The following is a 17,151-nucleotide window of genomic DNA, read 5'->3' on the forward strand; positions in this document are numbered from 1 at the left end:
AAGCTTTGTATCTTTTTTTTTCATGCTATCCTTTTAGATTGCAGCTTTGTATATTCTTTCTCGGAAATATAAATTTAAGTTTTCTCTCTTAGTTTCTCTCCATTTGTGCTCTGTAGTTAAAATTCATGTGGTTGGCTCAAAACCCCCACCACCCACTGATGAGGTAGAGCACATTGATCGCCAACTTCCTTGCTACGAACCAATGTCTCGCTTCCCAGTCCATAGAGATTTGGCAGTAATTGCAGACTTCAACAATGTGCTTGCTTGTGTGCACGATAAGCGCAAAGGATTGGAACCCCCAGATTTAAACACGTTGTACTTTGACAAAGTAAAGGGGGATGATACTGTCACCTACTATGTACGGAACAATGCAAAATTATTCTTGCTTAGACTCACTCAGATAGCAGAGACTTTTTGTGTTCGTCACATGCCTGCCACAATCTTGAGAAGGGTATGAACAAGTGCCTATCTCAAGCCAAGAGTTGTCTCAGTGGGTGGCTGGCACATAACCGCTGCCATGTTAGCAATTGGGAATATGGAAACCCCCCAAAGAAAATGTTTTCCCAAAAACTAGAAACCTTTTGGCACCTCTTTCATAAGTTTAATAATTCTAACACTTTATTGCTGAGTGATTCCCTTTATAAGATGTACTTCAATGATCCCAGTAAATTTGTCATTCTGCCTGGGATAGAAAAGCAAAATGAGAGGCAATGGGAAAATTTCCTCAAAGAAGATGTTGCCTCATTTATAATATAGTTGGATGAGACTCCTGACAAAGCCAAGACTGTTAGGGAATGTCCATTTGATGCCAAGACAATTGAACGTGCACAATTGGATTGGAACCTGGCACATGGAAAGTACGGGCACAATAGAAAATTCTTGCACCGAAAATGCCAGGTCCAGCAACCAATTATAAGCGGCCACGCCGGCAAGAATGGCCAAAGTAGTCTACTAACTAACACTTTACTCCTTGAAAAAGCTAACTCCCTGTAAAGAAAAATGTTCTTGTATCTAAACCTGAATATACTATGAAGAATTTTGCAAGTCGATTGTTACTGCTGTTGTCAACTAGATTGGGTGTTAAGTGTTGGTTAAGTGATCAAGTGGTTCAAAGTGGGTGGTGGTCAAGTGGTCAATAGTGATTGTCAACAAGTAGTATAAAGTTCTTCAAAGTGTTGGTCAGGTGGTCCAAAGTGCTAGTCAGGTGGTCCTAAGTGGTCCAAAGAACTGGTCAAGTGGTTCATAGTGCTTGTCAAGTAGTATAAAGTGCTGGTCAGGTGGTCCAAAGTGGTCCAAAGAGCTGGTCAAGTGGTTCAAGTGGTTGTTAAGTGGTGGTCAAGTAGTACAAAGTGTTGTACAAGTGGTTCAGGGGGTTGGTCAGGTGGTTCAGAGTGCTTGTCAAGTGGTATAAAGTGCTTAACAGTTTTGTTCAGGAGGTCCTAAGTGGTCCAAAGAGCTGGTCAAGTTTTTCAAGGGGCTGTTAAATGGTGGTTAAGTGGAACAAAGTGCTATCCAAGTGGTTCAAGGGGTTGTTCAAGTGGTTCAAAGTGCTGGTCAAGTGGTTCAGAGTGCTTGTCAAGTGGTATAAAGTGATGGCCAAGTGGTTTAGGGTGTGGTCAAGTGGTTCATAGTGCTTGTCAAGTAATATAAAGTGCTTAAAAGTGCTAGTCAGGTGGTCCTAATTGGTCCAAAAAGCTAGTCAAGTGGTACAGGGGGCTGGTAAAGTGCTCAGAAGAGCTTTTAAGCGTTGTGGGGGCTGGTAAAGTGGTTCAAGGGGGCTGGTAAAGTGTTGGTCAGCTGGCCAAGTGCTCAGAAGTGCTTTCAAGTGTTTTAAAAGACGTCTTTTATCACTCTATTGTGAAAAGTGCTAGCTTTTCAGCAGGGGTGATTAGCTGTAATTTTTAGCTTTGATGTAATCCTTCCTTACTCTCTTCAATATAGTTCACTACCTCCTTTTTTTTTTTTTTTAAAACAAAAAGTGCTAGCTATTGTTAAAAGTGTTGGCCAAAGTCAAAATTACAGAAATAAATCTTACAAGTTCTCCTTTGGGGGCATGATGTTATAGATTTGCTCGAATATGTCATTTGACATATCATATACATTATGCTCATCTTCCCTTGGGGACATGGAAAACCTGATGCATCGCACCAAATGGGAGTAGAGTAGAGCAGTGGGCTTGTTGTCCAAAAGGACATAAGTATCATCTCGGCCATTTACCTTGTCATAGAATAGGCCCTCAACCACATACGAATTTTTCTTAATGATGTTGTGCCATTGATCCTTTTCCTCTGTTTTGGCTAGGCGCTTTGTGTTGGTGCATTTCAGGACGTAGAAGTCTGCACCTGCCTCCTCTACAGTCACTGCAAAGTTCTAGTCAACCATCAAGGCATCGCTCAAGGCATCTTGGTGGCCAACATACATGGGGGCGTATTCATCCTTATCCTCGCTCGACGCTTCTCCATCGCTTTCATCCATAACTGTGGGTTGTATTTGCAAGTATACCCACCCCTGCACATGATCTTTGTTGGCACACCTCCTCCATTGACCTTTGATGCACACATCACAAACGAAAGAGAGCAGTATGTGCCTTAGTCCATGCATATCCTTCTCCTTGTAGCCATTGATACAATGCCAGGATCGAGACCCTATCATGTGCTTGCAATCCCACTCTATAACTCTATCAACATCACCGAGCTTGACCTCCCAGAAAGCACGATCGACTTTCTTGCCTGTTTGTGGGCATTGATTTATGAGAGTTGCATTGAGGAATGCAACAACGCTTGAAGCGTTGTTGCATAACGCTTGAAGCGTTGTTGCATAACGCTTGAAGCGTTATGCAGCTTCCACTCGTCAAATGTCAACTACTCTTGTGTGAGGGATCTTTTGACCACTGCACCAGCCCCATCATGTGCACCCTTTCCATGGCCTGAAGCAAAGAAATTGTGTGTCATTTTGACAACTGTCATATTGAAGAATTGTGCAACAAAATAGAATGGCCGCCTTGCTTTGAATTGTGACGCAGCACCATCCGACCACACCCAATGTCGCTTCATACTATAGTCGTGTCTTTTCAGCCATTCATTGTGCAAAAGAAAACAGTGCTACAAAAACAAAGTGTCATGTGTCTTGTCGTCAGAGTTGTAAGAGTGAGTCGTCTTTTGTATAGCACTAAGCGTATCACGTAAGTATGAAATGTGAAGAAAGACTATGACCTGAGATGAATACCTGTGAGATTCCCAACCCGCCAGTACCAAGATCGGGATGGGGTCCTTGACAGGTCTCCAGGTCTGATAAAAATCGGACTCTCTAAACAAGAAAAATCCAAGGAATAGACCTTTACCATTGACAATGTCTTGGGTCTATAGCCTTAGAAGCAGACCTAGTCCTATCTCGCAGCGGAAACAGGACAACGTATTAAAAGTCCAAAAAACATTTCGGCCCTATAACTTCCACAAGTTGGGCTAAGGTATCCTCAACCAACACTTTTATCCCCCTAACATATGTGAGGGCACAGCCATTGGTAGACTCCTCTTCCAAGTGAAGGTGTTTTCCAAACGTTTTTAGTGCGCAGGGATGGATAGTTACCTGACTAATCATGTCCACCCGTCCATGATTGACAACCTGAGTCAATCCCCACTTACCACCCCGCACTCACACATGATTCTTTTGTTTTCTAATTACTATCACATTGTTTTAACACTTAAAATAATAGTTTGTTTTAACTTTCCGTCATAGTAATTCCTTCAATCAATTATTAAAGACAACATTGAAAGCATTCTTTTAGAAAACAGACATCTTTAAACTTAAGACAGGGTACTATCAATCAAAACATTGTCCCATAATAACCATGACCAGTACTCTTCTTGTCTCAAGACCAGCTAAGGGTAAAAAAATAGCACCCATTCCTTATTCATAATCCGGAGTGGATAAACCCCCACCCAAGGTTCCGGGTGTCCATACACCAAACCAGTTGCCCATACAACCGGGCGGCTCTCCTAGGATAAAAACGGTATCCTAACTTATGTAGAAACATCAAGACATTACACGGAGTAGAAACTCATCGTTCGTGGGGGCAACCGACTTATCTGTGGCTGGAAAGCCATCATTATCATCAATTTATACCAAGGAGTCGGAGGTGTCTTGAGACAAAGCTGTCTTAAGGATGATCAATCATATCTTTCCTAATTCAACCAGTTTTAACCCAAACAATTCTTTCCTACATTATAAACAAATGCATGTTGGAATTTACCTTTCATTTTTGGTCAATCATTCTTTCCTGATTCTCTCACTCCTTATGTATGCAATGATAACTTATAAAAGAACTTAAACTATTTAAAGACTTAATTGAATAATGGGAAACCCATCTGGGACTGATCGGCCATCTGATGTTGCTACGCTGGCGCATGAAGACTCTCCTCTGTAGGCTTACTACTAGGCCCAGCTTCATCGTCGTGCGACGCTTTAATTCTTTTTAGAGCTCTGCCCTCATCATCAGATGTACGATTGGCTCGGGTCCTTTTAGGTGCCATAACTTCTTATCCTTATAAAAAGGACGTCTAACCATTATGTAAATTATTTGAAATCTAAACTTAACCTTTGTATTCAATCGTAACCCATCGTTAAATTTGTAGTCTTAATTGGTAAATTCTTGACCTAATAATTTCTTATTTTCCTATATAGGTATGATAGCTTTTTCCACAGCTTCCCTAAGGGTTTTCTAAGCTCATCTAATTTTCTTATAATCTTCTATATCTTTTTCCTAATTTCCCCATCAAATTTTAAGTTTGAAATCTGCTTATTTTGAGCTTAATATTTATTCTATTTATTTTCTCTTAAAGATTTCATTTTCTCAACTTTATATCATAGGTTTACACTTACTATAAATTTTCCTAAAAACTTCTAACCGCAAAGTCTATTTATTTTAATTAATCTTTTGCTAAAAGTAGAACTTTTGGTCAATTATAATTTTCAAAACTCACTAATTAACTATGGTATAATTATCACAAGTAGATAAGGATGTTTGTGACCTTTGGTATTTATCTTTTCATTTTCCAACTCAATTATCAAATTTCCATCTTTAATTTACAGCTAAAATTAGTATAATTTGACTTAGATAAATATCTATACTAATTTTCTAACCTTGAAATAATTATCACAACGTCTTTATTATGTAATCTAACTTTGATAAATAGCATGTAATCATATAACATGATTTACTAATTTCCCCCTTTAGTTTGCAGCTAGAATTAGTATAATTTGATTAAACTAAATATCTCTACTAAGTCTCTAACCTTAACATAATTATTACAACTCCTTTATGATGTATTATAGCTCTCAAAAATAGCATGTAATCATCTAACATGATTTACTAATTTTCCCCTTTACTTTTTAGCTAAAATTAGTATAATTTGACTTAGATAAATATCTATACTAATTTTATAACCTTGACATAATTTTCACAGCCTCTTGTCATGTAGTCTAACTCTGATAAATAGCATGTAATCATCTAACAGGATTTACTAATTTCTCCCTTTACTTTTTATCTAAAATTAGTATAATTTGACTCAAATAAATATTTACACTAATTTTCTAGCCTTGACATAATTATCACGGCCTTTTATCATGTATTCTAACACTAATAAATAGCATGTGATCATATATCATGATTTGCTAATTTTCTCCTTTAATTTTTCTTAAAAACGGTGCTTTTCTACTGAGATAATTAAGTAAACTAATTATCTGAGGTTAAGATAATTATCATGGGTTTTTTAAGACGTATTTTACCTCTGATAATTATCTCAAAGCTTTTTGGATTAATTTGTTATTCTCCCCCTTTTATTTTTTCTTAGAAATAGTGTTTTTCTACTAAGATAATTAGTTAAACTAATTATATGTAGTTAATATAATTATCACGGGTTTATTCAAATTATTTTTACCTTTGATAATTATCTAAAAGCTTTTTGGATTATTTTGCTATTTTCCCCCTTTTATTTTCCCTTAAAAATAGCGTTTTTCTGTTGAGATAATTAGTTAAACTAATTATCTGAAGTTAAGATAATTATCATGGGTTTTATAAGATGTGTTTCACCTCTGATAATTATCTCAAAGCTTTTTGGATTAGTTTGATCATTTTTCTCTTTACTTTTTTCTTGAAAACAGTGTAATTCTCCTTAAATAATTACAAGAATTACTCAAAAAATTAAAAGATAATTTTTCAAGTATAATGACAATCCAACACAGCTCTGATAATTATCTCATCTCAATCTAAGTTTAATTAGTATAGTTATCATTAATTTATGATTAAAATGAGTAATTTCAACCATAATATAATATAATAATTAATTAGATTAATATCCCCAAGCTTAATCTCAATAATCAGTAGAGAATGAGAGAATTTTAGAGTATAAATAGGTTTAATCTTCAATTAATCAAGAAAATATAAATAGATTAACATAATTCTACTAATTAAATAGGGTTAGTGCTAATTACCGTTGATAAACCAACTAGAGCTTTGCCCTCTAGTGATTTTTGAGCAGAGGTCCCTGTAGATGAGAGAGTCCGAGTCTGCCTCCAATTGTGAAGCAAGGGGTCGTATTTATAGGTTTTTGGGCACTCACTGGTTGAATATGGTAGTAACTTGCATCCCAAGGCAGCCTATAGCTCCACAAGCGCCCCCTAGTGCTAAATCTAGTCTAGGAAAGTTCATCATTACCCCACACAGTCTCCCCAGATACACAAAATAAATTTCCTACTAGTTTGTTGACTTTTAATGATTAATTTTGGAAATATCTGCAATTTCTAGAACCTTATGATAAAAAGTCTTTAGCAGTAATAATTACTAAACCATTCAATTTTACTTAACTAATTAAATTCATAGTGTAACCTTTCAGAGCCCGTAACTTTTTCAGATTTTATCGGAATTCGGTTCTGAAAAATTCTAACCATAGTAAAGCTCTGGTTACGGTTCCAAAAAATACCAATATTTGCCATAGTTGGATCATTCTACAGTGTTTTCTTAACAACCAAGTTAAGTTGATCCGGCTTTGTACAATTTCTAAGGTTTTAGAAACTGGAAACCTTACAATACCAATGCATTGAGTGGATCTCATTCTGTACCTTGAAGGAGTAATTTTCTACAAAATCCATTATAGACACCACTACATCGTTAGGAAAATTGGCCAAACACTCCTTGAACTGTTGAGCTTGCTATCTGTACAAGTAGTTGTGTTTGATGAACTTCCCTAGTTTTCCTCGAAGCACAAAAATGAAACTCATCGGACTGAGTTGCTGAACCATGAGGTATTTTTGACATTTATCTAGACCTTCTTCAACCTTTTCTTGTGTAGGAAGCTCGCCAAAAAGCTTGACAGTCATTCTAGAGATACCATCACTCTCTTCGACGCGACACAACAAGAGCCTTTCAATCCCGCAATCAATGCATGTTCCCAAAAGACATTTGTTGCAGTGAAAAGCACTATCAGTTGGCTTTGGACACAATACAGACTCCCATAGTTCTATCAAGGATGAAAAAGTGGTTTGTGATGCTGTGCATTGCGCTACTCCACCACTCACACTGCACACAAGACACCTGCAAAAGCATGACGTTCCATGTAGCCCATACCTTCCATGATGAATCTGATTTAAGCCTTCCTTCAAGTAAACAAGCTGAACATGGTATTCACAACAGCAGGTGTTGCGGTCCTTCAACTTGCGTATGAAGTATGACTTCAGACCGTCAAAGCATCTAAGGGACATCCTAATGTTAGGATTAGCCTCCTAGAACCGCATGTACAAATCCCTCTGCCACACAAAAGACATTTAAAAATACTATAAAGTACTGAAATCTACTTGCAACACTTACATACTACCACCTCAGGGTGTATTTTCACAAAAGTAGGTATGACTTCACAGAAAAAGTAGGTATGTCATTTCTCCACCTTTTCAACCAAAGTGAGGTGGGGTTGGTTAAGCAATTAAAGTTGGTGAAGAGTGGGAGTTGGTGTCCACTAGTGAAGCACTTTAGTGCACTTGGAGACCACTCTAAAGCACTTTGGGGCACGTTTAAGCACTTTGGGACACTTAAAGTACTGCATAACAATTGCCTAGCTCATTATCACCCCAATCGATCACTCAACCGCCCTCAGTGCCAACTTGTTTATCCTCTGCCAACTCGTCGTAGCACTCAATGTTTTCCACATTTTGGTAGCGTTTGAGTCCCGTCAATTGATAAGGCTGGAAAGCAGAGTGGAAAAAGGATATCAATAGGATGCAAGAACGTGTTGAAGCTAAAGGGCAACAACAGACTCAATTGTATTAATGATGGCCGACAAGGGAAGGGTTGGGCAGGCGCATGCTTGAGGTGTCACAAAGCTCTCCCAAAGGTGGCAGTAATGACAACTGCAAACCTCTCTCTCTCTCTCTCTCTCTCTCTCTCTCTCTCTCTCTCTCCAATTGTTCAAGTCACTGGCAATAACCTAGGCAAACAACCTGACCCATCAACAAGGCATGCTATGATATGTGCTAAACCACCCGCATTAAAGAGGGTTGTTTCACGCATATCATTCTCTCACAATTTGACAACCCATTAGCCAACGGAGACAAAGAGCTTGCAACACCATGTAATAATGAAGTGAAATGATATTTTTAATCTCTGCAAAAAGCTTGAAAGACATATGAGACCATAGAATTACATCACCTTCATTGGCCATATGTCCAATACAAAAGAATTAAGGGAAAAAATGGCATAAATGCAAAGGAATAAGTAAACCAATAGAGCTCACTCATTTGGTAACAATGCACCCATAGTAAAGCCATGCAACCAAAACCAAGCCGACATTCCCACTTACCAAAGTCTAGAGGCCCCCCAATGGCTATCTATGAAGGTGACTCAAGGGCCAATCTAGCAAAACAATGATGTGGAATCTCTCTCAATCCATGCATTTAGTATAATGATGCTATAAGTGCCCAGTGATGACAACTAGTGTAGCTCCAAAGATTTCTTGACAATTGCATGCAACACTGATCTTATACAAAATCATGTTGAACACTTGTAGTGACTATTAGTCTCTCCATTGTTGTCCATCCATTATGCATTCGACTAGACTCATTGTAATGGTCAAGACTATCTCCCCAACTCTGTGCCCCATACAATAGGGTGAATGTCGCTATCAAACAGCCACGACTTAGTGCAAGGCTCACAATATTTTAAGAGTGAGCACACCTACTCCAATCCGTCAAGGGCTGCTTATCCATGTGTCAATCTTGCAGTTGCTACCTCTCTCATAGAGAATTAGGGTCCTTTAAATGCAACTCTCAAACATGTGCCACAACCTGGCCATATGTATATACTTGCGTGTTTTGATGCTAAATACGGGTGCACATGCCTCATCAACTGCACCGTGGTGTTCAACAAATAGATGTAGAGAGAGATGTGAATTTTCACATTTTGTCCAATTCCAAAAGCAAGATCACTAGACTCTAGACTTTTTATGGAAGGAAGACAACTGTTAGCTTTTCTAATTATCCAATTGCACAAAGAGAGCAGATAGATGCAAAGAGGAATGATGCTGCACAATCCCTCCAATTCTACGAAAAAAAAATTATTCAACCGGAGTCTTCTATGCAAAAATGGTAATCTTTGCCTTATTTGGATGTTATCTGCCTTTCTGTATGCATGGTTCTTGTGGTTTTTATTTATCCAATTGCACAAAGAGAGCACATAGATGCAAAGAGGAATGACGCTGCACAATCCCTCCAATTCTACAGAAAATTTTATTCAACCGGAGTCTTCTATGCAAAAATGGTAATCTTTGCCTTACTTGGATGTTACCTGCCTTTCTCTTTACATGGTTCTTGTGACTCATGTTTCCCGAGTCAATTTTAAAGAGGGCTTCCCTACAGGCCCACTGCGGAGGGCCTATGAAAGAGCCTCCACACGAAAGACCCCTTTAACGACATTCCACTTCGCATGTGCACTCGCATGCAGAGGAAATGCTTATACGGGACTCTGAGCTACCATTAAGCACCCCCCGATTCATTACTCTGGCTCCTTGTTTGGGGTACCCCAATTCATCACCTGCTCTCCATGTTTGGAGTACCTCCAAGAACCGATACTTCAAATAGCTTCTAGAAACACGCATAACTTCAAAAAAAGAGTAAGAACCTTTTTATACAGAATGTGTGTAGTATTAAGCCTCATGAACATTCAACACATAACTTGGACAAATATTAAAGAATATGAGTTTTTGTATATAAAGTGTGTGAAGTATCAAGTCTCATGAACATACAATGTGGATTATGAGTACACTCTTTTGAAGGGTACATTCAGGAACTCATCCTAAATGTATCAGCGGCTCCAAACTTCCTCCTGAGCTCACTTTCCTCTGAGCTAGAGCTTCCACTGTCTGATTCAAAAGCCTCAACGGGGTCCGACTCATCAATTTTCATAGAGGGGCTGCAAAGTTGATCGAGAGTTGAGTCAACCGTTCCGGCCTCATGAGGGACACACTCTGATATACAATTTCCCGTTGTAAGCATCACCGCCTGCCCCAGGTGCGTAATCTCGATAATAGTGCTGGTTTGATCAGTAGGTAGTGGCTGCAACCAAGGCTCTCCATCCATCCGCATATATGTCTCATTTGCTGAATCTCGATTGAATTCTATCCGTACTTTATGAGCCTGATTTCAGGCATAAAATGATAACATCAAACCCATCAGCTTAGCTGCATTGTGAAGGGTAACATCATCTAGACACTCATGTACAACAGGAATATCTACTCTGCTATTTCATATATATAGCCAATGCAAGCCCAGAGCTTGATTTCAGGCATAAATGATAACATCAAACCCATCAGCTTGGCTGCATTGTGAAGGGAAACATCACCTAGACACTCATGTACGACCGGAATATCACTCCGATACCATCCACTCTGATATTTCATATATAAAGCCAATGCAAGCCCATGCCTGTTAGTTTCATCCCCAAGAAGAATAAATCTCTCACATTGATGCATCATGACTAGCGGGAACTTGCTACTTAACGAGGGATCACGATGCCATACAGCACATGGAAAAGACTTTCACGCAACCAGAAAGCAGTACCAACAGAAGCTATGCATGCATCTAAATAACCTTTCGTTGATATAATAATTCCAGCTACTTGAATAGAACTTGTGTGATGGGTTATCCATTGGGATCAGACTTTGGGCACAGAGAGCTTTGTAGCAATATACATATCAGGGAGGGTCAAAGGAAGTCACAACTGCTTTACCTGTGCGAGTCTTGTGCCATGCCCATTTGGGGTGAGTAATGCAAAGCCGTGCCAACCATCCCGAAACCCGACAAGCTCAATGAGTCCATCATTGACATACGCAGGAGTAAGCTTCCTCTGAAGTACAGAAATTTGAAATTACTTATAGCAACAGGCCATGACAAACAGAAATCGCGTTTAGCAAAAACTAGTTAAGCAAGACTGTCAAATTGCTCAGCTGAGATTGCATCACAATTTCATTGATCGTTAACCTCTGCCACTTCCTCATCTAGATAAACGTAACCAACCTCTCTTGATTTGCTGTCGCTAGGATTCCCCCATGGATTAAGGCCTCCAGAGAAACTGGGAAGATTCAGCATTACGATAGAGCGGATTCTGTTTCCACCAGCTTGAGGTTACAAAACTTGAGTAAAACCTGTGTTTGCGTTACAAAATAGGACAAAAAAGTAGAGCTGCAATCCCGTCTTCTTTACCTTTTTGAAATCCTTAACTTCTTCCATTTTCGTTCATTGTTATTCTGGATGTAGATTGACCCTAGCTGGTTGATATTTCTGTATTAGAATAAATGGAATCAGAGTCTAGTTTACCTTGACATCATATTATCAGTAGAGGACAATTAAAGAAGAGTCTAAACAGTACTGGTATGCCCTCCTTTACTGGAAAAGGCAAGTACACTGCCCATAGATCACACATTCTAATCTTGAAAGGAAATGACTAATGAGGTTTAACTCACAGCAGTTTCATATCAGGCAGACACAGCTCGATCCTCTTACCCACTTCCCTCAAAAACGCATCTCTTCACTAAGCGTTTCTAGTAGCTTAAAACAGATTCACAGCATGCAGGTTCTGGAAATTAATGTAACAGCATTTCCAGAAGTCCATACGACAGCTCAACAGCCAATCACACTGTGCTAAGGGGAGCCACCTGAGTCCCACAAGAGTTGCTGGTGGTTCTTTAATTGTAACCTCTTTTTCGTAAATGTGTATCACTAGTGGCTTTCCCCCTATAGTTTGTGTTCCTTGCATGGTTTTTCCACTCTCAGCATACCTTGTAATTGGGCCTATTTGGTTATATTTTTTGCCTCCGGGCTTCAGTAACATAATGCTCTTCAAAGCAAAAGTGAATGAAAGAAAGAATAAAATCTTCTAAAGGCCGAAGCTGGGCTATGTGCAGTTGTTCAATCTTCTGCTCCTGTTGCGTAATGTCCTAGGGACCATCTTCTTCTTTCATGGGAGTCAGCTCACCATGACGGTGACTCGATCTTGCAGAGGGAGGTGCAGAGGTAGCTAGAAGTGGTCCGACCAGCAACCCAAGTACCCGTGGACCAAGGTCTATCCAATGTACCAAGGTGTACCCACTTTACCTCCTCAAGGGGTCGCGCCTTATATCGGTGGACCCAAGTGCACTTAGTGTACACAAGGGGTAGATGGAGCAAAAGTGTACCGTACCTACTACAACACACCAGGTGGACTAGTGGGCCAAGGTACCAAGGCGTGGCCCAGTGGACCACTATAGTGGCTCTAGCCAAATGGAACAATACACCACCAAGGGTGCACCTGTACTTCTGGGTCAGTATTGTGGGCACGTATGAAACAACACTGTGGGCCAACATCTATTGTTATCCTCAGCCTGTCGTAGACTTGGTAAATGTGACCTAAATGCTAAAAAATTCGACCTGGTGCACACATTTAGTAGCACAACTGCAAAGCACTAGAGCCTTTGACCCAAGGAAAACCTAGGAATGGGATCCCGTCTCATGCCAGCCTATCAGGTGGGCAAAACAGTGGAATGCACCGAAAAGAAAAAGTACGTCTACCTCAGATACGGCCGGGCACATCCACAAAAAATCCCTCACTCCCTAATCCTACTCCTATAGATATGTGGAGCCACCACCAAACAGAAATCTGAACTCTTAACACCCCCTCTCCGATCTCCTGAATGGGAAACAAGTCCAAGGGAGCTGATCTCCTGAATGGGAAACAAGTCCAAGGGAGCTGGCATGAGAGAATAATGTCGCTTGTGGAAGAGCTTTGGTGAAGATATCAGTAGGGTTATCTAACGTCAAAACGTATTCTAGTCAAATAGAGCCATCCTTGGTCTTCTCACAATCAAAATGGTATTGTATCTCTATATGCTTGGTCCAAGCAAGGAACGCGGGGTTTCTCGCAATGGTTATACAACTCTGGTTGTCAGAGTACATAATGGTCGTCCGCTGGGGAAATCCAATCTCCAAAAGTAGCCTCGTCATAACCACACACACTCACATGTAGACTCACATGTAGCACTGCAAACAGCCCTATACTCTGCCTCTGTGGAAGATAAGGCAATTGTAGGTTGTTTCTAAATGCTCCATGAAACTACTCCCGAGCCAAAAGAAAAGGTGTAACCTGTAGTTGACCGTCGTCCATCTAGATCTCCAACCCAATGTGAATCACTCCATCCTTGAAGAGTGATCATGGAGTTCGTACCTCCAGTCATATAATAAATTCCTAATGACTTGGTCGTCTTTAAATACCGTAGAGTCCAAAGAGTCTGCTCTGTATGTGACTTGGTAGGTCTCTGCATGAAAGAGCTGAGAAGTCCCACAGGGAAACTGGCATCAAACCAGGCGTTGAGAATCCAAAGAACCAACCAGCTTCCGATCATCTAAGGGTCATACTGAGACAACTTCAGATTGGGATCCATAGGAGATGAGATATGAGTCGTACCAACTCTGGACATAGCGTTGCACAGAGAGAAATATACCCCCCTCTGTCTGCCATATCTCCAATCCAAGAAAGTAATCAAGCAAGCCAAGATCTGTCATCCCAAACTCCTTAGCCAAGGTCTCCATAATACTGCGGATGTGCTCAACATGGCTACCTATAATCACAAGATTGTCCACATAGAGGATTACAAGAGTCACCAAACCTCCCTCACTATAAATATACAAATCTGACTCTGCAAAATAATGTCATAAGGAGTGTCATAGAAAGAAAGAGTCTATCTTCTAGTACCACAACCGAGGTGCTTCAAGCCATAGAGACTTCCACGACCTATAAACCATGTCACTGAAATCTCGATCCAAGAACAATGGGAGGTTACTCCACATACACCTCCTCTAAGTTGTCGTTGCGAAAAACCGAAACTGTCAAAGGAGGCAGTGGAAGATGCAATGAGACAGAACTGGCTCGTGATCCGATGGACACCTCGACTCCGATCTAGAACACCTACATGAACAAGGTACTTGTGGAGAAGAGATATCACTAAGGTAGAAAAAGACAAGATATCTAAGAATGAGAGAGAGAGAGAGAGAGAGAGAGAGAGAGAGAGAGAGAGAGAGAGAGAGAGAGAGAGAGAGAGAGAGAAATGAAATGAAATGAAATGTTATATTAACGTCTTCAAAAGGCCAAAATGACCTATGAGACCAATCAGTTACAAAATAGTGAATCTAATACCATGTCTGGGTACAAAAGAACTAGAAAAGAACTAGAAGTGGAACAAAATACTACTACTACTACTACAATCTAAAACTACGTGGGTGTAGCAGCTGATACAATAGGTACCCGGTAAACTGGATGTAACAGTGTGTGAAACAAAGATGGAAGAAATGGTGAGGATCCATCCTCATCTGCACTCTGGATGTCGAGAGAGTATGGCTCGAATCTTCTGTTGTAGTCTCCGTCGATGCTGTGTAGCTCCTCTCCTCAGTCGCGGTCGTCTGTATCTCTGTAGCTCCAATGCTCGGTCGATGAGAGTGCCAGTAGTGGTCGAATGAGTGTGGGACGAGCTCTGCAGTGGTGGCTGCTCCTCTGGCTGTCCCATATCTAGTGAAAAGAAATCTGTAATGTGTCTCTGGGACTGCCTCTCTCTAGCTCTCCCCAGTAAAGTGTCTCTATACCTGTGTAACTCAAGTAGATATAGTCCAAGACATCTCTGATCCTCATAACTCATGACCCTAGATAGAGGACCAAAACCCTCTCTGAATAAGCAGTGGAAACGCCCCCGTATCTCATAGAACACTGTGCAATGACATATGTAGTGCAACTCTGTCTCTGGCTCTCTCTGGCATAATCGGCATATCCTGCTGTCTGCTGGTATCCCTCTGAATCTACCGGTCTCAATCTCGAGCTGATGTGAGGATGTGCGTATCTGACCAATGGCACAACGCAAACCATGAGACATATGTGTGTCCATGTAGCTGGGTCGAATCACAAACCCATCTCCTGTGAGGTGGAGAAGATGCTCTCTATAGAAAGCCATCTTCGTGCTCAACTCCTGAGGCGGCTCTATCCATGTCCTCCTGGTGTCGAGCTGGATCAGGTCCTGACGAATGAGTCTAGTGATCTCCACCCGTGTAAGAGACAGCGAGGGTGCCTGAAGAGAATACTGGAAAGGGGGCAACCTGTCCATGGTGAAGCCATGCGTCTGAAACCATGAAGTCATCTGTGCATACCAGCATGAAGTGTCCCCCTGTAGAGCTAACTGTAGAGAGAGAGAGAGAGAGGGGGGGGGGGGGGGGGGGGGGGGGGATATAGGATAGATCTGGGAAAGGCTCTCCATGCTAATAACAAGCTACTCATACGAGTGACCAAGGGTGATCCGGCATAGAACTGACCTGCCCAATGGATAGATCCGACGTACACACAGTTGCAACTACAATTGACACTGCTAACTGCTCCTGCACACGGGACCATAAACACAGTCTCCACATGGGTACCACCTCCAACTTGCTCTCAAAACATAGATCTAGTTTACCTCCTCCTGGCTAGATCTGGATCTAGATCTCATATGAGAAACTGTACCACTGCATGATCACAATGCATGTGTAAGGCTGCTTGCCCATGAAAAACACTTGGGCTGATCTATAGCAAAAACGTAAGGCTGAATTGCAGCAAAAACATAGGTGTGTCTTGAATAGTACAGTCTCCACGGATCAATCTGGAAGAGAAGGCATAGGAGCTACTGCTCGGCTGCACTAGAAAGAGCAACCGTCACACCACAAATTTGAAAGACGAAGCAACCACCGAAATGGCTAAAGAAGAACATCCGCCAAGATACTTACTCCATTGTGGGCTAAAGCACACCATCCAAACGTGTCTATGCACGAGGTGTGCAAGTTAGGCATGGAGAAGATTTTCACAGAGAATGTAATGTCCATTTGGGATCAAGACTCCAGTAAGGAGGTCAAAGGGAGCATGTTGGAGCGCTCTTTCTTCAATGATCGGTACTCCCACAAGTGATTTATGGCAATATCGGTTTGGTCATTTAAGCATTGATGCTCTTTGTTGTGCTTTTCTTGAACAATTGATTAAAGGTTTACCAAAATGTTGGGAGTAAGCATGGGAAATGCATTATTTGCATGTGGAAAGCAACATAGAGAGGCTATTCAAAAGCCCTCTACACACCGAGCTACTGCGGCTTTGAAGTTGGTTCACACCGACCTTTGCGGACCTATGCATACTCCATCTTTGGGAAGAGCTCTTTACTTCATGTTGTTGGTGGATGATTACAAGTACTTTTTTTTGGCCAAGAAAAGATCTTTCCATTAGTTAAAAAACTGCCCACCAAAGGGCTACACTCTGCCCCTACTAGAGGGGGCTACATTAGCATGTGGGGAGACTTACCCAATGAAAAAAACAAGATATGCACAATGAGGGTTAGATCAAGAAATGGAGGGAGGAAACAACCACACTGAACCATGGTGAAGAAGGGCCCTGGGCACCAAAGACGCAAGAGGCCTCGTGGAACTCCCGCATGCGGTCAGAGTTACCCTGAAGTCTCTCAAACTGGCCCCTAAGTGTATGGACTAGCTCCAGTCAGATATCAGGAGTCTCTGCATAAGGAATGGGGCGAGCCTCGAAGATGCGAAAACATCGGGCTCGCCATATGAACCACAGTT

General features: G+C 41.0%; 1 protein-coding gene and 1 pseudogene across 5 annotated transcripts in view; both read right to left on the reverse strand.

Annotated features, from left to right (window-relative positions):
• Positions 1–2,031: 2,031 nt before the first annotated feature.
• On the reverse strand, positions 2,032–2,542 carry LOC147422847 (uncharacterized; annotated as a pseudogene).
• Positions 2,543–10,199: 7,657 nt separating this feature from the next.
• LOC147422848 (diacylglycerol kinase 1-like) overlaps positions 10,200–17,151 on the reverse strand; it is an 87,294-nt gene continuing 80,342 nt past the window's right edge. For all 5 annotated transcript variants that reach the window (XM_086503833.1, XM_086503834.1, XM_086503832.1 and 2 more), the window contains 4 exons: positions 11,743–11,820; positions 11,557–11,644; positions 11,270–11,386; positions 10,200–10,677 (listed from right to left, as the gene is read on the reverse strand). In XM_086503833.1, coding sequence (XP_086359959.1) covers positions 10,324–10,677; positions 11,270–11,386; positions 11,557–11,644; positions 11,743–11,820 — 637 coding nt within the window. In that variant the 3' untranslated portion in view covers positions 10,200–10,323. The remainder of the gene's footprint in view (positions 10,678–11,269; positions 11,387–11,556; positions 11,645–11,742; positions 11,821–17,151) is intronic.

The sequence above is a fragment of the Adiantum capillus-veneris genome, chromosome 27 (assembly GCF_014529385.1).
Source record: "Adiantum capillus-veneris isolate H3 chromosome 27, ASM1452938v2, whole genome shotgun sequence".
Taxonomy (NCBI): domain Eukaryota; kingdom Viridiplantae; phylum Streptophyta; class Polypodiopsida; order Polypodiales; family Pteridaceae; genus Adiantum; species Adiantum capillus-veneris.